This window comes from Chroicocephalus ridibundus, chromosome 2 (genome assembly GCF_963924245.1).
Source record: "Chroicocephalus ridibundus chromosome 2, bChrRid1.1, whole genome shotgun sequence".
NCBI lineage: Eukaryota > Metazoa > Chordata > Aves > Charadriiformes > Laridae > Chroicocephalus > Chroicocephalus ridibundus.
This window is the reverse complement of record NC_086285.1, coordinates 168,231,206-168,256,813: the sequence shown is the minus strand read 5'-3', so window position 1 is coordinate 168,256,813 and position 25,608 is coordinate 168,231,206. Positions and strand designations below refer to the sequence as shown.

General features: G+C 48.0%; 1 protein-coding gene across 1 annotated transcript in view; it reads left to right on the top strand.

Moving 5' to 3' along the window:
* ZC3H3 (zinc finger CCCH-type containing 3) overlaps positions 1-25,608 on the top strand; it is a 191,900-nt gene that overhangs the window by 62,096 nt on the left and 104,196 nt on the right. Inside the window, exon 4 of the mRNA XM_063327655.1 lies at positions 22,773-22,923. Within this exon, the coding sequence (XP_063183725.1) occupies positions 22,773-22,923 (151 nt within the window). The remainder of the gene's footprint in view (positions 1-22,772; positions 22,924-25,608) is intronic.

The following is a 25,608-nucleotide window of genomic DNA, read 5'->3' as shown; positions in this document are numbered from 1 at the left end:
GTCATGGTTTTATTCCTTATGCCTGTCTTGCTTGTGGGGGAAATTCAGCATTGTCCATGGCTGCCCATACTCCAGCCCTCCTTGCACCTCTTCATTTAGTGGAGAAGCAGGAGGAAAGAGCCGGTTGGCCTTCATCCCAGGTTCATCTTCCCTCCATCGTCAAGATCTGATGGTAGCACCTGTCCTGGGGCAGGACATGGGCCCTCGTCCCTCACGGGCAAGCGTTGCGCTTGAGGACGAGGGTTGAAGCGACTCCTTGCATGGTCGGGGGCTTGATCCAATGGCCTCACATGGTAGTTTGGGAACTACCACCGAGCTGTGACTCCAGTGGGTATTATTAGAAATGATGTGGTCACACTTAAGCCACAGAAACGTCTCTTGGCATTTGAGTACTATTCACTGTAAAATTATCCCCCGAAGAGAGAGGGGGAAGCACGGTCGCTTGGGTGGTGAAAGGAGACCCAGAGCTAGAGGTGGTTTGGGCTCCGGATTTGTGCTGGGGAGTTTCCAAGGGCACCGCCTGGTGAGCCGGGCTTCCATGCGGCTTGCGTGGTGTATGGAGTTACGCAGGACTCGCACCCGGAGGATTTATTTTCAGGCGGAGGTGGATAGTAGCTGTTTCTCCATCCGAAATATGTATTTGGTTTAATAACAAGCAAGAGCACGTGCCCTTTTCCCTGAGACTACAGAAAACCCCTGTAGCGCTGTCAATAAAAAGATTACCTGACAGCCTCGGAAGGGAAATGAAAATTTATCAAATATTACCACCCCTGTCTAGGATGGCTTGTCAAACTCAGAGGCAGGAGAAGTGAGATTTCTTGTTCTTCTCTCCCTCTCCCACACTGACATCCCTGGGTGATCCCGAGGATGGTACAAGGGGAGTGCTCTGCTCGCCTGTCACTCAGGGTTTAGAAAATTAGGTGTTTATTGGAGGCAGAATCTAGGCATTATCAGAGGTTTGTAGTCGCAGAAGATGCTGTTTCCTTCGAGGCGTGCTGTTGGAGAGCCCTGGATGACTGCTCCGGGCTGCAGGGGTGGAAACCTGAACATAAAGCTCTCTCAGTTGGAGAGTAGAGGTAGGATTATTGATGCATTAGGTAAAACAGCATTTGTTTTCAACCATAAATGGAAATTTTTCTTCTCTATTTTGCTCCTTTCTTCGTTAGCAGTCTTGGATATAGCAAAGTTAATTGGGACCAGGTGACTTGGAGGTTTGAACTTTCCTTATGGTGATGTCTCTAACTTTATTGTTGACTTCAGGAGCTAAGAAGCCACCAACACCAAAGCTTTCCTCTTTGCTCCCTCTCCTAAAAAGACAGCCTAGGGTCATCTGTGTGACTTTATGCTAAGAAATCATGGCTGGAAGGACCTTGAATCAAAATTAATGTGCAATCTCGTGTGGTGTGGTGCTTATTTCAGATTTCCTATGAGGAATGGCTCGCTTGAGCCATGGAATCATAGAAGAGTTTGGGTTGGAATGGACCTTTAAAGGCCATCTAGTCCAACCCCCTGCCTTGACCAGGGACATCTTCAACTAGATCAGGTTGCTCAGAGCCCCGTACAACGTGACCTGGAATGTTTCCAGGGATGGAGCATGTCCCACTTCTCTGATCAACCTGGGCCAGTGTTTCACCATCCAGGTAGCCAATGGAAATTTCTTTCTTGTAATCCTCTCTCATGTTTTCAACACCATAAGTTTCGATAGCTATAAGCCCCATGTGGACTTCAACCAAGTGAAGGTCTGGCCATCACGTTTCCATAGTTTAAGCTTCCTCTCAGTGCCCCCACCCCAAAAAGGGCTATATGAGACCTATGAGAAGATTTCACCTCTGGTACAGAAATAGTCGTTTTGGCTCATTGGGTCCCACTTAGGATCTGGTGGTGTCAGTTCTTGCAGCTCTGAGCATGAAATGGGATGGTGGGGTAGGGTTTGGGTGCCTCTTAGTGCCATCTAGCCCCACACTGAGCATCCAGAGCTGCCTGTCAGTGCAGTGCCGGAGTGTCCTTTCTCCTCTAGCGCAGATGAAGTCGTGGTCTTTGGGGAGGTAGAAGAAGTGGATGTGTGCCAAACTCACCAAGCTGTATCACCCAAATGGGCAATACAAGCAAATAAACCACATGTACTGATGCTTGTGCATAGCTTAGGATGTGAAAATACTTATTTATAGTAACTTAATGGATCCTGTAGCTGCTTTAAGCAAATGAGGGCATTTCTTTAAAGCAACAGCAGTGTTCTTCCTCTTCCTCTCACCCCTCCAAACTCTCTTGAAGTTCTAGCATATGAGTTAGCACATGTGTTTACTGCTGGCTGTGCGCATGCAGTAGCAGCCCTGAGTCTCTGGTGGCCCGCCACACGCGTGCTACTTCCAAAATAACTGATGGTAAAGTGGCCCCAACCTTCGGTTCGCAAGTGGAACTTCTGAGGAGCAAAATGCCATGCAAGCTGGATTTGGGAGCAGCATCTATCCCCAACTTCATCCGTTGGGAGCAGCTCAGATAAAAGAATTTTCCCCCAATGAAATGAAAAACTCTGTTGGAGAGAAGTTGTGAAATCGGAGAGGCAGTGTTATTGTGGTCTCCTTGGTGGATGTGCAGGTGAAGGTGCTGAGGGAGGTGGGCAGCCACAACAACAAACTAGGCTTTGTTCCTTGGGAGATAGCTCCTCCTCTTCAACCCACGTTTCCCTTGGTACAGCTGAGTGCCTCCTTAGCTCTGATCTCCTTTCCTCCATGCTTGTTTTCATGGCTCAAAAGTAGCTTCCCAGCACCCTCAGACCACGGTCCCCTTCTTTTTGCTGCTGGGAATTCAGTACAAATCCCACGAGTGCAGGGGTCACTGCAGACCGTGTGTTTATATTCTGGGAGAAGACTTGGTGCCCACCCAAAATATGGCTAGTCCTTCTCTGGGAGTGAAACAAAATGAAGTGATGGATGGTGGTGTGTTAGATGGAAATGGGCGAGGTTAACAAGAATTTCCACCGAAATGAAACCTTGCAACCCTTGGCACTACCAGGATCTGAGGTGTTGCTTTGTATTATTAAACCAGGGGAAGCTGTGTACGTGAAGCTTCGAGGAGTGGCGTAGATCAGATAGAGCTTGGTGAGTGTCATCTCCAGCACAGCCCAGGGATGGTCCCTGTAAGTGGACAGGGCAGCTCTCTCCTGAGGCTGGTGGCTTTAAAATTGTGACTTCTCTTGCATCCAGAGCTGCATTGGCCTTGTGCGCTGTGTGATTTCCAGGTCATTGCCCACAGTGTGGTTTGGTGGTTGCCTACAGCAGTAGACACCTGCATGGACAGAGGCGCCAGCAGTGCTTATGTCTTATCTCCATGGGTTTTTTTGGGGGGGATGCTAAAAAACAGTGGAATCTCAACAGCATCAGACGGGCGTGGATTTTTCCTCCATTATGCCAACGCAGCTGGAGATGCTTAGTTTTCTGCTTCTCTCCACAAATACAGAGCTTTGTCCTGCATGTCGAGGGTGCCTTGGGCTGCTACCTGCCTCCAGCATCAGCATTCGGTGATTTCTTTCCGACATGATCTCCTGATCTGTCTACACAAGTGTTTCCATGCAAGGATGTGCTCCTGAAGCATGGTCATGTCTCAGGGTGGCCCAAGTACAGCTCCTGTGGTAGGAGATGGGTGACTCAGAGGAGCCAGTTGGTTTTCCCAACTGGGCAAATGTCCTGCAAGTGAAAAGCTTCCAAAAGTTTCTTGGAAAGTAAAGAGCTGGGATAGAAAAGGCACCTAAACGAAGGCTCACGCTTTCCTCTTCTTCCTTCCAATCCATTCTAGGCTTTGTAGAGCGATGGATAAAAGGGGGGCGGGGGGGGGGGGGGGAACCACCAACCCACCCACAATAATCTATAGCAACTGTCACCCAGCAAACTACTCCCATTTCATACGGATAGGTTAGGTGTCAGCGCGCGATCGATGGCTCTCGTACAATAATTATAAAAACTAGCGGGTTGTGTTGCTTGAGTGAGTTTAAGAAGAGTAGGGTCTCAATCTTTCCTCTAATAGGGCTTTGACAGTCCGCAGCGCAGAGGCTTCGTCTTAGTCTGACAGTGTTGTCATTAAACACCAGGTAGCGTGGAACAACAGAGAACACGGGTTCGGAGCGCCAGGGAACACGCGGCTTTGACAGGAGTTATTTGTCATCGAGGAGCTGCCCAAACTCCTCAGCCTGCAATACGGACGGCTGCTTAAAGTGACTTATTGCCCCTGTCTGCGGCTGCAGTTGTGATTTGATAATCGGTAAATGTTTGTCAAAGATGAATTCCCTCCCTGATTCAGTGCTGTGCTGGAAAAGCAAATGAAAAGCGGGGAAAAAACATATTGAATGGATTAAAGACTGGGGCAGGATGAGGATGACGGAAACAACAGGTTTCCCAGCTAACTTGGCCTCCTTCCTTCGGGGAGGTAAAGCGTCAAGGTTTGGCATGCTGCTGCTGCTGCTCCATCCCATCCCCCAGTGCGCTGGAGGCCAGCCATCAGCATGGGTGCTGGGGGACCGGAAGAGCTGCACCCAGTATATCTTTATCAATGATCTGGATGAGTGGATGGAGTGCACCCTCAGTTAGTTTTCTGGTGACACCAAGTTGGCTGGGAGTATTGATCTGCTTGAGGGTAGAAAGGCTGTGCAGAGCGATCTGGACAGGCTGGCTGGATGGGCCAAGGCCAATGGTATGAGGTTCACCAAGGCCAAGTGCCGGGTCCTGCACTTGGATCACAAGAACCCCGTGCAGTGCTACAGGCTTGGGGAAGAGTGGCTGGAGAACTGCCCAGCGAAAAAGGATGTGGGGGTGTTGGTCAACAGCCAGATGAAAATGAGCCAGCAGCGTGCCCAGGTGGCCAAGAAGGCCACCTTCTGATACAAGCCAGTAGCATCCTGGCTTGTATCAGAAATAGTGTGGCCAGCAGGATGGGGGAAGTGATCGTCCCCCTGTACTCAGCACTGGTGAGGCCCCACCTGGAATACTGTGTCCAGTTTTGGGCTGCTCATGACAAGAAAGACATTGAGGTGCTGGAGTGTGTCCAGAGAAGGACAAGGAAGCTGGTGAGGGGTCTGGAGCACAAGTCTTATGAGGAGCAAGTGAGGGAGCTGGGGGTGTTCAGCCTGGAGAAAAGGAGGCTGAGGGGAGACCTTCTCGCCCTCTACAACTCCCTGAAAGGAGGGGGCAGTGAGGTGTGAGTTGGTCTCTTCTCCCAAGTAACAGGCAACAGGACAAGAGGAAATGGCCTCAAGTTGCACCGGGGGAGGTTTAGGTTGGATCTGAGGAAAAAATTTTACACTGAAAGGGTTATTAAGCATTGGAAGAGGCTGCCCAGGGAAGTGGTTGAGTCACCATCCCTGGAGGTATTTAAAAGCTGGGCAGACGTGGTGCTTAGAGATACAGTTTAGTGATGGCTTTTGTTGGAGTTAGGTTGATGGTTGGACTTGATGATCCCTTCCAACCATAACAATTCTCTGATTCCGTGATTAAAAGGGTGGCTTTTTTACAGGCTTCAAAGCTCCTGGAGCTGCAGGTGGCATTCCTGTGCCTGGTGTCGAGGGATCGCAGACCAGTGGGGAGCGATGATTGTGTTCTCCTTTGCTTAACCACATCACGGTGTCTCTGACTTTGGCCCAATTCTCCTCTGCCGGTCACTGTCTTGGAGGTTTCAAGAGTATTTTTTTGGTATGGAGAGCAAAGTCTTGATTCTTTTTTCTCCATCGACATGGTGCTCATCAGGCCTTTTGATAGATATTTCCTTCAGCAAATGCATGTGCGCACACTCAGTGGTTGCAATTTGAAGTTGAAACCTTTTGTTTCTTGTTCAGATGGATTTGGAGTCCATCCGTTGCCTGCTTTACACAGAAGTTTAGAAAAGAGAATTAAAAGAATCTTAATAAACCTGCTGCCTGCAAGGTTTTCCTCTGTTCTCACAGAGTTTATACAAGTTTCTCTGCTGATGCTGGAGACAGGTCAGGGTCTTTTTAAGTGGTTAGTTAGGAAAGGTAAAAGCCGGATGGCCTTCAGTTGGATAAGTGGCTTTGAGGGTGGGGGAATACCTAACGGATTCAAATTTCTCCTTGTTAAATTAAAAAAAAAATATATACATTAAGTCAATCCTCAAGCACGAATGCAAATGGATTTCCAGCCCGACAAGTGCTCCCTGTCGTTTCCCGAGGCAGAGCCACCTCTTTCCGTGCCACGGCGAGGCGTTAACACGAGATCCATGAACCCATTTGATTATAGCCGGGGTTTTTCTAGTGTCTGAAGTGCTGAAAACGATCAAGAGCAGGAAAAGTGGAGTGATTTATTAGACTCATAAAAATTCATACTTTGTTATTCCAGTCGTCTTCCATCTGCAGCTTGTTAGAACGAGAACCCCTGGCAGCTCCCGCCGCGAGGCCGGGGGGAGGAGGGCATTTATCAGCCTTCCTCCTGCCATCCCACTCTCATTTAGAGAAATGGACCCGGCTCCTGGAAACACATTAATAATCATTCACTGAAGGAAGGGGGAAAAAAAAACCCACCACCCTCTTTTGTTATAATAATAAGGGTTGTGTTTGAACAAGGTCCAATGCTCCAGAGATCCATTCAGGCTCTTTAACGTGGGCTGTAGCCGGGAAAAGTGTGTTTAGTGCATTAAGTGTGACCACCTCTCGCCGGTCCCGGCGGTGAAATGGATAATGTGGTCTCTCCTCATCGTTAGCAGGTTCATCAGCTTCCTACGGTGTTCGGACAGGGCCACCACGGGGCCTTTTGGCAGTGGGGATGGGGATGCGGTGGAGCTGGGTACCTGCGGGTGGACCCCGGGGTGGATTGGACTCACCAACCAGCTGCTGAGAGCAGGAATGTGGTTTTGGGTCCCACCTAGGTTACCGGGAAGTAGGTGACAGGTGATGTGTCCTCCTGTCCCGTGCAGGACCTTGTTGGAGTCCTTCCATCTCTGCCTGGAGAGAATAAACCTAGAAGTTTCACCAGGGCAGGTTTAGATTGGATGTTCTTCACCGAAAGGGTTGTCAAGCATTGGAACAGGTTGCCCAGGGAAGTGGTGGAATTGTCATCCCTGGAGGTATTTAAAAGATGGGTAGACGTAGTGCTTAGCGATATGGTTTAGTGGTGGTTTTTGTCAGTGTTGGGTCGATGGTTGGACTTGATGATCTGAAAGGTCCCTTCCAACCTAGACGATTCTATGATTCTGTGATTCTATATTTGCCAGGGATTCTGTTGTACTTCAAATATTGACATTAAAATTACAGAGCCAAGTGAAAGACACTCTATTCTGCCCGTTATTCCCTGTGGTTTCCCAAGTCTTTGAAAATCACTGAGCATCCCAAGGAGGCAGGGAGCTGGGGAAGAAACAATCGGTGCGTCTGGAAGCACGGCTGGACTCTGGGAACCAGTGATTTCCGTCCCGCCGCACTTAACGCAGGCTTCAGCGTAATGAGGGTCCTCGTGGAGCTGCCCTTATCTTTACGGAATGGAGATGCTACAGCACATGGCTTTGTCCCAGTCCTGCCCCGCTGTAGTTTAACTGCAAAAATTAATCCTTCCTACTGCGACTATGAGGGATGCAAAACCCTACGAGCAACTGGATGGTTTCCTGCAATCTGGAAGAAGGGGAGCACAGACGGTGATGTATAACATGCTGACGATCGGTGTGTAATGGGCTACCAGTCATCAGTAAAGATCTACGTGTATTAAATCAGTGTTAGCCTTTCCAGGACCAGGAGACATACATCATGAATCTTCAGCACTATATGCAAGATTTAAATGCCTAATTTAGTATGATAAAAAATAAAATAAAATAAAATTCCCCATCCGTGTGGTCCAGGAGAATGGTATAAGCAGAACGTCTTTGGCTTGTTGCGATTTTGTGGCATGCTGGTTCGGCTGGTGTAGGGCTTGCGGTGGCTCCTGATGTTATGGTTTGAGAAACCCACAACAATTTATTGTCATTTAGACAAATATTCTATCACCTGATGACACCTCCCCACCCGGGAAGGGGAATCAGGGAAAAACAAAGAAACACGAGGGTTGAAATAGAAATAGATTTAACAGGATAAGACTAAATAATTAACAACAGTACTAAAGAACCAATATTGATCCCGACACCAATATAAAATACATAAGGATTATACTCGGCCCATTCCATCAGCAGGAAGCTGTGCACTCCCAGCAGGGGACAGCCAATGTGGGACACTGCGAGCGCTGCAACTTCGGGGGGAAGGGAAGGGATCCGGCACCAGGACAAGAAGTTTTCTGGACCGCCGTCATCAAGGGAGAGAGAGAAACTCCTCAGCAAACTTCCTAATTTCTCCCAAATGTGACGTTCATGGTATGAAAGAATCCTGTTGGCCAGTTTGGGTCAAGCGTCCAGGTCTCGCTGCTCCTCATCCCTGCACCTTGAAAACACCGAGACCTTGAGACCCCTACAGCCTAGCTGGCGATAAAGTAAATATCTTCACCAATTCAGACACTTTAGAGTCTTCTAAAAGTGCAGTTTTCCCAAGGATTAGAAGAAAAATTAATCCTGTGTCGCTCAAACCAGGACACCTGAAAACAGCCCTGAGGACTCAGTCCGTGCCGCTCTGCTTGCCAGCTCTTGCAGCGAGGTTCTGTGTGGCACTTTGTGCTCTCGGCATGCTCTGAGTCATTGCCAAAAAATCTGGATGAAAAGCTCCTAATTGAAGTTGATTTTGGGAAGTGTTATTGCTTGGTGTGTGCCCCGCAGCTGGGAAAATGAGATTGTTCTCCGGTTTGTTTAAACTTCGTAATGAATACCTTTGAGCAGTGGCAGCCTTTCTCAGGAAGATGGACTTGGTTGCAACCGTGACTTAAGGAGGAAAAAGCGGGGAGTCTGATGAATGGGGAGATTAAAGTTGTCCTTATATGAAAATAAGCTTTTTATGAAATCTTGGTAAGACTGGGTTTTATTCGTCATCTTCAAAGTAAGAGGACGTGGGATGGTGTCCTGAGACTTTGAGCTTGTATGCGATGACACCACACGAGTGAGGCATTGAGTCCTCGTTGGGTCTAAGGCAAGCTGTGAAGCAACTTTTAATAAGTTCTCCTTTAATCACATCCGGTGGTATTTCCATGTTGAAATGTTTCTTTTCTGGAAACAAGTTTCCCCGAGGCTCTCTCTCGACTTCTGAGGTGCTAATGAACTTTGGCTTGGTGAGCTTTTGATAATCATCGAACCATAGAATGGTTTGGGTTGAAAGGGACCTTCAAAGATCATCCAGTCCAACTCCTCCATCATGGGCAGGGACACCTTTCACTAGACCAAGTTGCCCAAAGCCCCGTCCAGCCTGGCCTGGGATGTTTCCAGGGGTGGGGCATCCGCAGCTTCTCTGGGCAACCTGGGCCACGGTCTCACCACCGTCATTGTAAAACATTTGTTCCTCATGTCCTGTATAAAACTACCCTCTGTCTGTTTAAAATCATTGACCCTTGTCCTGTTACTACAGGTCCTGGTGAAGTCTTTCTCCATCTTTCTTATAAGCCTCCTTTAGGGACTGGAAGGGGCCCTAAGGTCTCCCCGGAGCCTTCTCTTCTCCAGGCTGAACCCCCCCAACTCTCTCAGCCTGTCCTTCCAGCAGAGGGGCTCCAGCCCTCCCAGCATCTCCGGGGCCTCCTCTGGCCCCGCTCCAACAGGTCCACATCTCTCTTGTGCTGAGGACCCCACAATGGAGTTGAGGGGCAGAATCCCCTCCCTCAATCTGCTGGTTGCATCACTTGATTTTTCCCTTGAAGCTGGGCAGTGCTTTCCCCATTGATCCCAACTCCATATTTCCAGGAACCAAAAATCTTGTTCTTTTTGCTTAAAAACAGGCATTTCAGGCGCATATCCAGACACATGCAATTCATTCGAACAGTGGGGGTGATGATGCAGTGGAACAGGTTGCCCAGGGAAGTTGTCGGTGCCCCGTCCCTGGAGGTGTTCAAGGCCAGGCTGGATGGGGCTTTGAGCAGCCTGGTCTAGTGGGAGATGTCCCTGCCCATGGCAGGGGGGTTGGAACTAGATGATCTTGAAGGTCCCTTCCAACCTGAACCATTCTGTGATTCCATATCAGGATTTTCATACCTTGCCTGCTAAAATGGGTATTTCCTTACGCTCGATGTCTAGCAAGTGCCACTGCACCAATGCGCTGTCGTGCCTGATGGGTTACGTTAACTTCATCTTTGCCTGCGGTCCGTTCAGCGTAAAGGAATTAGCGAAACCGATTTGGTATTAATTCCCCAAATGTTCCCAGGTGAAAGCGGCTGCCGTGCTAAGCAAATATTGCGATGGGTTTGGAGCCCGCTAACGTGTTTCAGCTGCAAAGCCCATGCTTCTGTTGTCCTCTGTGAATATTACAGCCTGAACAGCAGTCTTGCTCGGGGTCACAGGTAAAGCACTTTTGATCAATTGGATTTATTTCCTATTAAGCAGCAGTTCATGATCATAAACCATCGTTTACATTCTGGCATAAATAGCCGTCGCTCTCGAAAGAGCTCAGAACTGAATGAGTGTGAAAATTAAATTCCCCTCTTAAACCGAAGGATGGTCCTTTTGGAAGCTGATTCCAGTAGCAATATAATTAACCTCTTGCTGTGCCATTCTGTGTGAACATATTGAACACGCTCTGTGATAATCATCCCGTAATACTGGTGTCTGCTTTCACACTAAATTCGTAACAGTATTACAGTAATCCCAAATCCTTTTGTTAACTCTAGGGACTTGGCCAAGTTGGTAGCCAGAACAAAAGGCATTGGGGCCCCACGGCTCAGGGCTGGTGTTTTGCAGGTGCTTCTGGTGTAGTGGGAAACACCAAAATGATTGGCTTTTGGGTGTAGGAACTGTGATGAAACTTTATTCAGGTCCACCCACAGATCTGTCCTCGTTGCAAGGTCATTTGATACGTGATCTGTTAATATGACACTTGAAAGGTCCATGCAGGAATTGAATAAATCTACAACATCTTTTGAAGCTGCGCAGGACTTTTTTAAGGCCACCGAAAGCAGAGCTACTCTGGCTTTTAGTGACTTTTAGCTTTTAACTGCTGGGACCCTTCCTTTTTCTTGCATATTATTCAGTGTAATTGCTATTATATGCTCTCTGCTTCCGTGCCCAGTCCCCAAACCCAGCTGCTGCCCAGTTTTACCCCGTTTTCTCTCTGTCTTTCTCCTTTTTTTCCTCCATTTGCTGTGTTCTTCTCATCCACAGTATTTCTCACATGGTGTTGGGGACAGAGATATTGCCAGGGCCTTTGGGTGCCGGGGTTGTGCTGCTGTCTTTGCACCCAACAGCGAGCAGAAGTCTCTCTCGAGAAAGCAATGCTTGGCGAAAGGATGATGAGTGTTCCTTTACATCCCTCTATATATACCAGGGTAGTTCACCCCCCTGGTTTCAGGGAGGATGCTGTGGACATTGCTATTTTATCGGCAGCTGGCATCAGCGTTATTTTTCGATGCTCCTACTGCATCCTCAGCGGTCTCGTATGTGATGGCCGCAGCGTGGGACCAGCAGGTTGTGCAAGCACAGCACAGCTCACGCCATCCAGATCAGCATGTTACCCTTCAAGGGCTGTTTGCAAAATACCCATTGCTGTGTGCAGGTCTAGTATTGGAACATGGTGAAGCTGCTGCCCGGCTTAACAAAAGAAAAGCCTGGAGAAGAGAAGCTCCGGGGAGACCTTAGAGCCCCTTCCAGGCCCTAAAGGGGCTCCAGGAAAGCTGGGGAGGGATTCGTGATCAGTGAGTGGTGCCATGGGACCAGGGGGAACAGTTTTGAACTGAAAGAGGGGTGATTTAGATGAGATATTAGGAAGAAATTCTTGACTGTGAGGGTGGCAAGACACTGACTCGGGCTGTCCAGAGAAGCTGTGGCTGCCCCATCCCTGGAGGTGTTCAAGGCCAGGTTTTGAACAACCTGGTCTAGTGGGAGGTGTTCCTGCCCATGGCAGGGGGGTTGGAACTAGATAATCTTTAAGGTCCTTTCCAACTCTAACCATTCTATGATTCTAAAATAAAACTCACCCCAAACCAGACCCAACCTCCGCTGGGTTGCTGCAGATCCCCTTGCTGTGGAGATGTGCTGGCAGAACTGTCTCAGACCTCGCTGGTGGGCTCCAGCCGTTTGTGTCCCTGCAAACCCCATGGTTCCTCAACTCAACGCTGCTCTTAGTCTCGATCATAAGTGCTAAAATATTTGGGATTGTGTTTTCTTTTAAAAAAATATTGGAATCCCTAACATGCTTGAATGGCACAATATTTTAAAATTCACTGTGTTCAAGGAAAAAGAAAAATACTTGCGTGGCACATCCTGTCTTCAAAGTGCCTTGTAAAGTTTTGTTGAAGACCCTACAGCAAAGCTTCGTCTTTGTATGTTGTTTTACGTTCCCCTCAAGAAATGGAGCTTAAGGTATGCCTGAAGGAAACCATCTATTTCACAGTTGGGAAAATAGAGATGGAAGAAGTTGGAACATAGGTTTTTAAATTCTGGGATTTTTGGCTTTCCTCCTGTTAGCATGACATCACTTCTCTTTAGAGATGAATTTTATGGCGGAAATTAAGGTCTTGAGTACTTCACTAATGAATAATCACCGAGAAAGAGTTGTCTCCACTGTGGTGGGAAAGCAGGTAGCATGAGGCTGTGAGTTGGCAATAGTTGGGACCCCAAAATCCCATAATCCACCTTTCTTCTCCCTGTGCACGGAGCTGTCGCAGCAGGAGGGGAGTTGGTGCATCCTCGCCATAAGAGCTTCCCATGGTTCTTTTGCTGTTGAGGTTGTTCCTGGGTGCCACCAAATTTGCCCTTGCTTGCTGGTGTAGGCTCACCATGGTGGTGATGGAAGGACAAGGGTGGTGCTTGGGATTTTCCTTGTATTTTCCCTCTGTCTTCACATGCTGTTATGTGAATAGTAGTGGTCTGGTGGATATCACAGCTCCGGTGTCTGATGCTTGGCTTCTTTTCTCCTGGGAACCAGCTGGATCAAATTATCTTCTTGCCCAGCACATCCAGGGAAGCTAATTGAGATCCGTTCCAAGGCTGTTCTTGATGGGATTATGAGTTCCTGAGGCTTTTTCAGTGTTTTGCGGGGACGTGGAAGGAGGTCTCTGGGCTCGGTGGGGTGGTGACAACTTTGTCAAGTCTTAGCAAATCCTTGGCTTGCAACACAGGTGAGAAAACTCTCTTCCCTGGCACACTCTTGTTAAAGCGGTTTTTGGTAGCGCTGAGTGTGTCTCTGGTTTATTTGCCTTTTGACAGTTTGGGGTCCAGACTGCTGCAACCAACTGGAGAAGTTTCCTGCCTCTGTCGTGGTTGTAAAACTTCCTTTTCTCCTAATAGTCTTTGATAACTTAAGCTGCATGTTTCCATTTGCTACATACTTCAGATATAATGAGCTGAGCAGTTTGCCGTGGATTGCTGTTGTCTGGATTCTTTTCAGCTTCTATTTATCATCCTGATACTGAGTTGTCCTGAAGCCACACATCACGTTTTGAAATAAAACAGTCCAGTTGGAAGGGGCCTACAGTGACCATCTAGTCCACCTGCCTGATCACTTCAGTGCTGAGCAAAAGTTAAAGCAAATTATTAAGGACATTGTCCAAATGCCTGTTAAACAGTGACGGGCTTGGGGCATCGACCACCTCTCTAGGAAGCCTGTTCCAGTGTTTGTCCACCCTCTGGGTAAAGAAATGTTTTATAATGTCCAGTCTAAACTTCCCCTGATGCATCTTTGACCCAGTCCCATATGTCCTGTCACTGGACCCCAGGAAGAAGAGATCAGCACCTCCCTCTCCGCTTCTCAAAAAGCTGGAGAGCACCATGAGGTTGCCCCTCAGACGCCTCCTCTCCAAACTAGACAAACCCAAAGACCTTAGCCGTTCCGTTCCTCATAGGATATTCCTTCCAGCCCTTTCACCAGCTTTGTTGCCCTCCTCTGGATGCTTTCAGGTATCTTAACAACGTTTTTAAATTGTGGGGCCCAGAACCGCACACAATACTCAAGGTGAGGTCGCACCAACACTAAATCTAGTCAGCACTTGGACTAGATAGAATCATAGAACGGTTTGGATGGGAAGGGACCTTTAAAGGCCATCTATTCCAACCCCCCCTGCCACGAACAGGGGCATCTTCAACTAGATCAGGTTGCTCAGAGCCCTGTCCAACCTGGCCTGGAATGTTTCCAGGGACAGGGCATCTCCCACCTCTCTGGGCAACCTGGGCCAGTGTCTCACCACACTTAGTGGAAAACATTTCTTAGATCTAGTCTGGAATCTCCCTTTTAATTTAAAGCCATTACCCCATGTCCTGTCACAACAGGTACTATTAAAGTCTGTCCTCATCTTTCCCGGAGCCCCTTTAGGGACTGGAAGGGGCTGGAAGGTCTCCCCGGAGCCTTCTCTTCTCCAGGCTGAACCCCCCCAGCTCTCTCAGCCTGTCCTCCCAGCAGAGGGGCTCCAGCCCTCCCAGCATCTCCGGGGCCTCCTCTGGCCCTGCTCCGACAGCTCCGTGTCCTTCTGCTGTTGGTGACCCCAGCGCTGGAGGCAGCACTGCAGGGGGGTCTCCCCCGAGCAGAGCAGAGGGGCAGAATCCCCCCCCCTCGAACTGCTGCCCATGCTTATTGTAGTAGGTACAGTCCAAGTGGAGCTCTTCTTCCTCCTTCTTCTTTCTTCTTCATCTTTCTTCTGCTTTCTTCCTCCTTTTTCCTCCTTCTTATTCGTTCTTCCTTCTTTTTCCTTATCAATACAGCAGGATAATCCCCTCTTTTGACCGGCTGGTTATACTGTTTGAGGCACCCAGGATGTGGTTTGCCCTCTTGGCTGCCGGGGCACCCTGCTGACTCTTCTTGCTCCTGCTGTCAGCGAGCACCTGCAGATCCCTTTCTGCAGGGCTGTTCTACAGCCCCTCCTCTCCCAATCTATGATTGTGTCCAGCATTACTCTGTCTCACGCGCAGAATTTGTTCTTGTTAAATTTCATGCTGTTAATGCTTGCCCAATGCTCCAATCTATCTAGATCCCTCCTTGCATCTCTTGTCCCTCAAGAGACTCAACAGCTCCTCCCAGTTTTGTAACAGCAGATGTTCTAATGGTGCGTTCAGCTCCTGCATCCAGATGATTGATAAACATCTTGAACAGAATTGGCCCTGGAATGGATCCCTGAGGATCACTGCTGGTGACCGGTCACCAGCCAGATGTAGCCCCATTCACTGCAACCATTTGAGCCCTGCTGGTCAACCAGTTCTTCACCCAGTGCACCGTGAACGTGCTCATCTCACAGTTGGACAACTTGTCCAGGAGGATGGTGTGAAGGACAGGATGAAAAGCTTTACTAAAATCCAGAAAAACTCCATCCACCACCTTCCCTTCATCCACGAGGTGGGTGACCTTATTGCAGGTGGTTATCAAATTCAGACATGGTCTTGCTGGGGCTTTACGAAAAAAAAGGGAGGGTTTGTCCCATGTTGTCCCGGAGCATCATCCCACGTGGGTGATTTTCCCGCTGTCACAGCACAGTCTTGCTCTGGGTAGCAGGTGAACGGCAGCTTCGTTCTGGGAGCTGAGGAAGAGATAACGGTGTTTTTTGCTGAATCTTTACTTCCAGGCCTGGAGCAAATCCCGTGGTGAGGATATTTGTGGGATTCATCTTTGTGTTTGCTTTCAGAATACCCTTCGGCAGAGATTTTCAGTTCTTTATGGAGCTGCTTTTGGTTTCGAATGCATGTTTTTTAAATCTCTGCTAGCATCAGAGCCTGTATCAGGAGTTACGGCTTGCTGGTGGCATCCTTTGCACGTGGACTAATAGTCCTTAGCCCTTTATTTTTCTTCCTAATGACTGTCTCTGAAAAAGCAATTCAGTTTTATCAGAAGGTTTTTGGCCTCTGCTTTGCCTTTTTCTTAGTGGACTCATTGTGACTGAGTTAAAAGGGTGGCCCTGCTGCATTGCTTCACATCCCCGAGGTTTCATCCAGAGCTGGGGACAATACCGGCACCGTATCAAAGGTACAGCTTCTTCTCCCCAATTTACATTCGTTCCCGCTCTCATCTCGCTTCCAAGTGCTGGAAGATCAATGTACCTGTCACTCACTGCTTCTCCGGCTCGCCTTGCAGAGGGATTTAACAGCAGCTCGGCATCGAGACACTGGCAGTCCAGCATGCCAGGCTCACACGGGAGGTTTGTGGTGGCCGATGATGGAGGGTAGGAGACCTGGTAGGGTCTCAGGTCAAACGTTGGCCCTCAGCACTGATTAATTTATTTTTTTTTCAATTCCCACGCAATTCCCATGCTCATATGGGAAGCTTTCTCTGTCGCACATCCTTTTCCAAAAGCAGCAATAATCTCTGTTACGGTTTTAGGAATCCGCAACAATTTATTGTCGTGTAGACAATTATTCTGGATGACTCTTCCCTACCTGGGAAAGGGGTATTGGGAAAAAAAACAAGGAAAACCGAGGGATGAAATATAAACAGATTTAATAGGATAAGACTAAATGGTTAACATAATAACACTAAAGAACCAATATTGATCCCGATAGCAATTTAAAATACACAAGGATTATACTCAGCCCATTCCATCAGCAAGAAGCTGTGCACTCCCAGCAGGGGACAGCCAAAGTGGGACACTGCGTGCGCTGTGGCTTTGGGAGGAAGGGAAGGGCTCAGGGCTCCAGCACCGGGGCAAGAAGTTCTCAGGATGGCAGCCCTCAAGGAAGAGAGAGAGAAACTCCTCAGCAAACTTTCTAATTTCTATTGAATGTGACATTCGGGGTATGAAATTGTTGGCAGCTTGGGTCAAGTGCCCGGCTCTCACTACTCCTCGTCCCCGCACCTGATGAGCTCAAAAACACTGAGACCTTGAGACCCCGACACCATACCTGGCTATAAAGTAAATATTTTCACCAATTCAGACACTAGAGTCTTCTGAAAGTGCGGTTTTCCCCAACATTAGAAGAGACCTCACTGATAAGTAAAATTACTAAAAGAGAAATTGATCCTGTGTCGCTCAAACCAGGACAGACCTGGTCTAATGGGGGGTGTCCCTACCCGTGGCAGGGGATTGGAACAAGGTGATCTTTAAGGTCCCTTCCAACCCAAACCATTGTATGACTCTGTGACATCTCATGAATCTGGGAATCTGTGCTCCTGAAATTACCCTCGCTTATTTAACTTTCTTTTTCCCAGCAGTAGGTGGACGGGATTTACTCCACCAATATTAGAGTTTCCCTAAACCGCCCCGAGCAGCAGCGTCTTCCTCTTGCCGCATGGACTTGCCCGCCCGCTCGCTCGTTAGGGCTCGGCTGGCTGATGATGCTGGTTTATCCCTGGAGAGCTGCTCTAATGGCCCAGTCATGCAGAAATAAATGGCTCTGGGTACGGCATTTTGGGTGCCAGCCCTGTGGGAGGGTAGGAATGAAACTGTTGGACCTAGTTCGATTGAGAATCAGGCAAAGTTAGCTGATATCTGCCTCCCCTCCGTTCATTTTTTTGAAGAATTGGAGGATTCAGATTTAATGAGAGCTGATAGGGATGAAGATTTGGAATAAGTAACAGCAGGTCAATGTTCCCCCTTCCCCAGTTCTCTTGCCATGGGAGTAAATATGTATTTTTACAAAAGGTTTTACTTCTTTTGTTGCAACTTCCTTGCTTAATTCTCCACTTTGTATAGGGGTTTCAAAAAGGTTATCCCTTTTAAACATTAAAACTTCATTCATTTGGGGGAGACATGGAATAGAAATAAGAGGTAATTTGGAATGGTTGGAGAATATAAAAGCTTCAGGTGTGGCAGTGCTTGTCTGTTTTAAGGATGTCAGAAAATGAGCGAGACGTTGTGTTGTTTCTGTCTCTTCCGCAGACGTAGATTCATAGAATAGAATCATAGAATTGTCTAGGTTGGAAGGGACCTTTAAGATCATCGAGTCCAACCATCAACCTAACACTGCCAAACCCACCACTAAACCATGTCATCATTGAATAGAATCGTCGGATTTCAGGAGCCAGCCCTGGTTTTGCCCTCCCTGCTTCAGCTTCCCCAGGAGGGTGATTCCTGGCACCTCTCGCAGCAAAGAGCGAGCAGAAATAAGGATCTTCTTAACTGTCTTTTCCCTCCTCCTCCGCTCTGCCCTGGTGAGGCCACAGCCGGAGTACTGGGTCCAGTGCTGGGCTCCACAGTTCAAGACGGACAAGGAACTACTGGAGAGAGTCCAGTGGAAGCTATGAAGATGGACTGGAGCATCTCTCTGCCGAGGAAAGGCTGAGAGACCTGAGTCCGTTTAGCCTGGAGAAGAGCAGACTGAGAGGGATCTCATCAATGCTGAGCAATATCTAAAGGGCAGGTGGCAAGATGGGGCCAGACTCTTCTCAGTGGTGCCCAGCGACAGGACAACGGGCAACGGGCAGGAACTGGAACACAGGAAATTCCATCTCAACGTGAGGAAAGACTTCTTTCCTTTGAGGGTGCCAGAGCACTGGAAGAGGCTGCCCAGAGAGGTGGTGGAGTCTCCTTCTCTGGAGATCTTCAAAAGCCTCATGGATGCGTTCCCATCCAACCTGCTCTAGGTGACCCTGCTTTGGCAGGGAGGTTGGACTAGATGATCTCCGAAGGTCCCTTCCAACCCCCACTATCCTGTGATTCTGTATTGCATTCAAGCTCTTTCCGAAGGGTTATGTGTGCTGGTGGGTCCTGGATCCCATCTGCTCAAAGCACCTTGACAAGAGGTTTTGGCAACAAATTGCCCATCTCAAGGTCAACGTTGGAGTTTGACCAGGATTTTTTCTGCGGGCACGGTTGGTGTGAGCGGTGCCTGGGGGATACATGGCTCCGAATAAAGCACCAACCTCAGCAGCGCACGGCCCGTTGCGATGGGCGCGGGCTGCGAGCCCTGGCTGATAAATGATGCTCATATCCCATTCAAATATGATGCAAGCAGTTTTTTTGTAGTTTGTCTTCCATTGCGGTAGTAAAGTTTTTAATTAGGAAAGCTAATGAGATCGATTAGTCATTAGAACTGACCTCTGGATCTCTGCGAGGAGTGTGCATGTGTGCGCTGGGCTGATAACGGGGGACGCTGGGGTATTGTTTGTAATAAAAGCGTAAAGTGTTTGATTTGAGTGAAATGTGCCACGGGGAATACATCATGCGGAGAAAAAAAATTACAACCCTGGAGCCTGTAATGAAGGGAATTAAACAACATCCTATCTAAATAACATGATTATCTACACAAAACCCCTCAGCTAGCAAGTAATAATAGAAAACTGAGCTCTTCGGAGAGTCTCTTTCAGGAGGTGGTTAATGCTGGAGCCGCGTACGCAGGCACTTTCAGAAGAGCAGCTCCGGCATGAATACACCATCCAATTAACGCCGGGGAATAGAGTTTACCAGGTGCCAGTCTGGCTGTGCAAGGAGGGGCGGCGGGGGGGAACGCCTGGAAGTCACAACAATTTGGGACTTCTATTTCTTGGGCGAGCGCGAGGCGGGGGACGATGTCAGGAAGGAGTTTGGTGAGGTTCTGGATTGATTAGTGGCAGGTAGAGGTTGCGTTGGGGGAAAAAAAAAATGTTAATAATGTAATCAGCAAATTCCCAGCTTAATACAGACTGGCGGAGGGAAAGGGTCAACTCGTGCTGTAGTTCTGGGAGGATGAGTGTTTGCGTCTCTCGTTCCTTCCCTGGTGAGAAAGAGCGGCTTTGGGTATGTGGTTGATGCCATCTCCATGAGAGGTTGGATGTGTCCATGTCTCCCAGGTGAAAATGGGGTCTTGTAGTTGGCCAAATGGTTTGCCACCTCTCACCATAGCTGGAATTTCATCGTGTGAGCGCAAGGCTGGGGTCTGCATGTCTGTCCTTTTGTTTTTCTAACTTGGCAGTCCTAAATACAGTTCTCAAGCAAAATGCTCTAACTTTGTCAGTGCTTGCAAGCAATTATCATCGTAATTTTAGCTTAAACTTCGCAAAGGGCTTTAAAAAACCATGCGATGGTGCGGTTGCTGCCCTGAAGAATTTAGTCTGATGCAGAAAGTCCCAGGACAGGGAAACAGTAACGAAAACGCGTTTGCTTTCCATCTTTTCTGTCCCTTTTTCTTCTTCCCTCACCTCTAAAGCAATGGGTGTCTGCAATACCTCTGGTCATTGAATGACAGAATGGTTTGGGTTGGAAGGAACCTTCAAAGACCATCTAGTCCAACCCTTGCCATGAGCAGGGACATCTTCAACTAGACCAGGTTGCTCAGAGCCCCGTCCAACCTGGCCTGGAGTGTTTCCAGGGATGGGGCATCCACCACCTCTCTGGGCAACCTGGGCCAGTGTCTCACCACCCTCAGAGTAAAACATTTCTTCCTTACGTCCAATCTAAACCTACCCTCTATCAGTTTGAAACCATTGACCCTAGTCCCCTCACTACAGATCCTGGTAAAAAGTCTCTTGCCATGTTTCTTAGAAGCCCCTTTAGACACTGGAAGGGGCTCTAAGGTCTCTGTGGAGCCTTTTCTTCTCCAGGCTGAACCCCCTCAACTCTCTCAGCCTGTCCTCCCAGCAGAGGGGCTCCAGCCCTCCCAGTATCTCCGGGGCCTCCTCTGGCCCCGCTCCGACAGCTCTGTGTCCTTCTGCTGTTGGTGGCCCCAGCGCTGGAGGCAGCACTGCAGGGTGGTCTCCCCAGAGTGGAGCAGAGCATCCCCCCCCTCGCCCTGCTGCCCACACTGCTGGGGATGCAGCCCCAGAGTGCGGTTGGTTATGTCCCATTTGTCACCCACCACTATCACGAAGTTCTTCCCCGCAGGACTGCTCTCCGTCCATTCATCCCCCAGAATGTACTGATCCTGAGGATTGCCCTGACCCGGGGATCTTGCCCGTTACCTTGTTGAACTTAGAATCATAAAATCATAGAATTGCCTGGGTTGGAAGGGACCTTTCAAATCATCTAGTCCAACCATCAACCTAACACTGACAAAAACCATCACTAAACCATATCTCTAAGCACTATGTCTACCCGGCTTTTAAATCCCTCCAGAGAAGGTGACTCAGCCACTTCCCTGGGCAGCGTGTTCCAATGCTTGATAACCCTTTCAGTGTAAAAATTTTTCCTAATATCCAGTCTAAACCTCCCCTGGCGCAACTTGAGGCTGTTTCCTCTTGTCCTAAACTTCATGAGGTTCACACGGACCCACAAAACATCTGGGTTTATTTGAATTATTTTTTTTATTTTAATTTTTATTCCAAATTACCAGAAGCTCTTGCAGTTACTGGTGTTGACTTCCTGGCTTTTCGGTTTGTTCAACATTTACCAGTTGACTTAACGCGCCCTTACTTGGAGTGTGTTTTGTAGCACTGCTGGTTTTATCGGTGCTCGCTGGTTAACAGCGGCGTGCTGCTCTTGAAAGCATCATTAAAAGTCTGCAGAAAATAATTTGCATGCAGGCATTATTTTGATGCATTAATTAAGCAGGGGTCCCACATAGGAGTTGGAGGGATCTCTTAAAATAACACTTTGGTGTGAGGATCTGGCTTCATGCGTGGTGCAAACAGGGGTTGGAGGTCCCGGACGCTACGACGTGGGCAAGCGCAATGCCAAGTTAGAGCTGGCTGGGCTATTTATACCAACCGCCTTCCAAATTTTATTACAGCCATCTAAAAGAGATTATTTGCGTGGTGTCGTGAGCGTGCTTGGAGCTTTATAGGCGGTGTTGAAGGCTGTGAATCCGTCCGCACACTCCTTGCTCGGTGATCATTTATCTTACGGTATAGTACTGAGGAGCGTTGCGATCGTCATCTTTATTATGAAAAATCCCAGTGATTTATCTGTTGCGGCAGAGCCTGCTTTTCTCCTGCCCCACCCCGCCCCCCACCATCAGAAGTTGTAACTCTCGGGCTGAGTTTGGGAATGGAAATTCATGTTGCCGGCTGCTTGATCCCTCCCAAACCCCACGTGCAACACCGGCTTGCTTGGGAACGCACAAGACGGAAAATATTCTGCCTATTAAACACGACTGCAAGGAATCGGGGAAGCTGCTCCCTCAATTCTAGGGAACGAGATCGGCTCTAAAAAACATTTCCCTGTTCTTCTTGTTTCAACACAGATCCAGCATCCTGAGATTACCAGTTTACCTGGGACACAATCTTATTCTCCCTTCTTGCGCAGAGACAAACATGGGGACGGGTACGACATTTTCAGGGGAAATAATGATTCTGCTTTTCCCCTCTCAACCTTGCAATAATTTTAATTAGAGGATCTCCAAGAAAAACAGCCGGCCCTTTAAATCAGTTATAAAACCAGAAGACTTAGTCTCAGCATGTAGTGTCAGCTTTAATTATCTGGGCAGTTATAGCTGTATGTTATAAAAGTCGGGCAATTAGATGCATTCCTTAAAGCCGCAAAAAAAATTGCTAGCTATCAAGTGGAGGAAAACCAGAGTCAAACATATAACTGTTAATTGCATGAAACATTCGGCAGAATAAAGCGGCGTGTAGATCATCCTGCAAAATATGATGAAAACGGGAATGATTAAGTGCATAAATCTGTTTCCAACGTAGATGTGGGGGATAGAGGTATTCTTGGTGAATGCGTGATTCACCTGGTAGAATTTTGCTGTCGGGCTGGTGAAGCCAAACACCCCGAAGCCCATCAGAGCCATTCTCTTAACCATCAACCATGGTGGTCCCGTGCCTGAAGCGCCCCAGGGGTCTTTTGCCCCTTTTTGCAGGTGATAAAGAGTTGGGTGTAGGACCTACATTGGTGAGGTCCCTTCTGTCCCACGCACACCTGAATTTCAAGCCCTTTTTTCCATTTGCTTTCTCGTAGGAGCCAACTTGCACTTCGTAAGGAGCCCCCCAGCCAACAAGGTGATAAAGACACGCTACAGGATAGTGAAGAAGAATGTGGTGTCTCCAGCCTTATCGTCCTTCAGCAGCCCAGTTCCCAACTGGAAGACAAGGCGCCCCGTGACATCCAGGTAATTCTTCCATCCCTTGAACGCAGCTGGTTGGGATGCAGGAGACGTGGGAGCTCCCACGTGGGCTCCGTGTTATTACCGTTGCATGTTCGTCGCTTAATTTCTCTATTTATTTAGCCACTTCTACGCAGAGTTTATTGACTTAAAGTGTAAAATCGTATTAGTAATCACGTTAGCCCGAGTCGGCGGCCAACAGCTTACCGCAGTCTGTGGCTTCATATTTATTCCCTGTTTGAATTAATTGTTTCCATGAAGCAGTTAAATAAGCTGTAAGGAAGATGAATAAACGCACGCAGCTTTTTACATGAGACCTAAGTAAACTTGCTGCTTTTTTTTGGAGATAGATGTGGCCTGTTAATTAGGGATGGTCAAGCCTGCTAACGAGGCCAGACCTTCCCTCTGCTTTATAACATTCTTGTGTATGTTGGTGCTATGGAGGAGCTTATTGAAAGCGTGTTGGAGGCAGATGCTCCAAACCTGCACCAGGAGGTAGGTGCAGGCACAAACTTGCTTCTTCCTGAGTTATCTGGGCGGGTGGAGCATCAGCCTGGCCCTGTAGCAAATAATTTGGCGTGCCAGCACCCATCTGAAGAAGGGTGTCACCCAAGGACGGTGCCGGACCCTTGAGTTTGAGTCTTCCTAAATCAGCTGTGCTGATGTCTGTGTTTCAGCTACAAGTGTTAACTGGTCCCCCGTTACCAGGGAACATCTCAGAGGCCAAGACAAAGTTGTGTCTAAGCAGAAAGGTCATTACGGTAATTGACTCTCAAAAAAAAGGAGCTATTAGAACTGATGTTTATGGTTATAACCCAGATTCTGGCTATTCTTAGGTTGAGAATGACTTCTCCTCCACCCTGAAATGCTGGGTTGCCACTGTCACAGTTAATATTTTGGACAAAGAAAGCCATGGGCTCCGCTATGGGCTTGTTGGTTTTATTATTCATCCCAGCGTAGCGAACCTGAGGAGCTGGGGGATGCTGCAGGCTGTCCCCCACCATCGGCTCCTCCAGCGGAGCAGCGACATGGGTCGACATCAACGTCCTGCTCTGTGTGGTTTCTTCCAAAAGTTATTTCCCCCAGCAATGCCCCGAGGGCTGACGGCTTTTGTGGTGGCTGCTACGGAGAGAGAAAGATTGCGGTGATTTTTTTTAAAGTTTAAGTTCGCCAGCTTTTTCCCTATACTTAGTGGATTTGGCTTTGAGTTTCAGAAATATTGGTATCTGAAGAGAGGGTTGGTTTTGGAAGACTTTAGGGTGATGAGGCAAAGTACCAGGTAAAGAGAGAGATTTTAAAAAAGGGTGTTTATTTTCAAACTATTTTTTAAAATATAAAATTAGGTCTGTTATTTTGCCTTGGTTTTTCAAGCTCTTAGTTGAGAAACTCCTCGTCTCGCATCTATACCGGCCTCGGGTTACTCTTGTATGTAAACTGCGGGATCCTTTTGGGCTAATGGCTGATTTCCACCCAAATTTTTTTGCCATCAGTCTTACCTGCACCACCTCTTCTTTTTTCTTCACCTTCTACTTTAGCCTTGGCTATCTTCTCACCTGTGCATCATGCCCTTTTATCCAGTCCTGAGATCCGCATGTCTCCTCTTACTGCCCCCCCCCAAAATAGCTGGTTTTCCTCCTCCAGTGCAATTACTGCTCCACTTTTGGGTGCCACCTCCATTTGCACGTCCTTGAGGCCAACTTCTTGCATTTCCCTTGACACAAATAAACCACATATTCTTTTTCTTGTTCCCTTATCTTGCCTTTTTGTTGAATCAAGGCAGCGTGTGTGTGCTTCTTGCTTGCCAGTGAGAGTTCTTGCTTGCTCACCACTCTCAGGCTACGATAGAAAGCCAGACCATCAAATAAGTAATTGTTGTGTTTCTTCTATGGCCCCCAAACCAGCTTTTTTTTTCAATATTATTATTAATTTTTCAAAGTGTGGCTTTTGCATTGTGAATGCACAAGTATGTTACAGTAAAATCTTAAATTATATCGCTTCTTAGAGGGTCATAATTTGCTGCTGGTAATTACGAAACCTGGTATTTTGTGTGCAAAAGAAGATTTGTTTCTCGTGGCTTGTAATCTCCTGTTTCCTCCTGCGGTGTTGGAGTAATGCTGTCTCTGGTTCTGGTTGCTCCTGTAGCTACAATTACCAATGTGCAACTCAAATTGCCCCTAATTAGTGCGTTTACATCCACATTGACATGCATCTTACCCTTTCCCATCCCCAGCTCAGTTTCCTGCTTTTTTGGTCCTGAACCAGCTGTTTTGAGCAAATCCTCCTTTTATTTAGGTGAAAACAGCTCCTGTTTTCTCTTCCCGGTACAGGCAGTCCTGTTCAAATCACCCTTCTCCCTCCGTCACTGCCCTCACTACAAATCCTGCCCATTTATTGGAGAAAAGATTGATTTTGGTGTCAAGTTTTCTTCTTTTTTTTTAAATGTTTTGTGAGGGTTCTGGGCAAAACTGCAGCTTCAGTGTCTGTCCGCTGTTACTGCACCTGAACTGGGACCTTGAAAGAGAAAGCGTGAGCCAGGCAAGGCTCGCCCTGTTCCGTAATCGTCCCAGTTTTATTCCTGGGAGGAGAATTTGCATCTGGTACCTGCTGTCTGTTGGTGGATTTGCTTCTGCAGTCGCTTTCCCAGCTGGTGGAACGTGGTGATGTTTTTGCCAGTTGATGCTCTTTATAGGG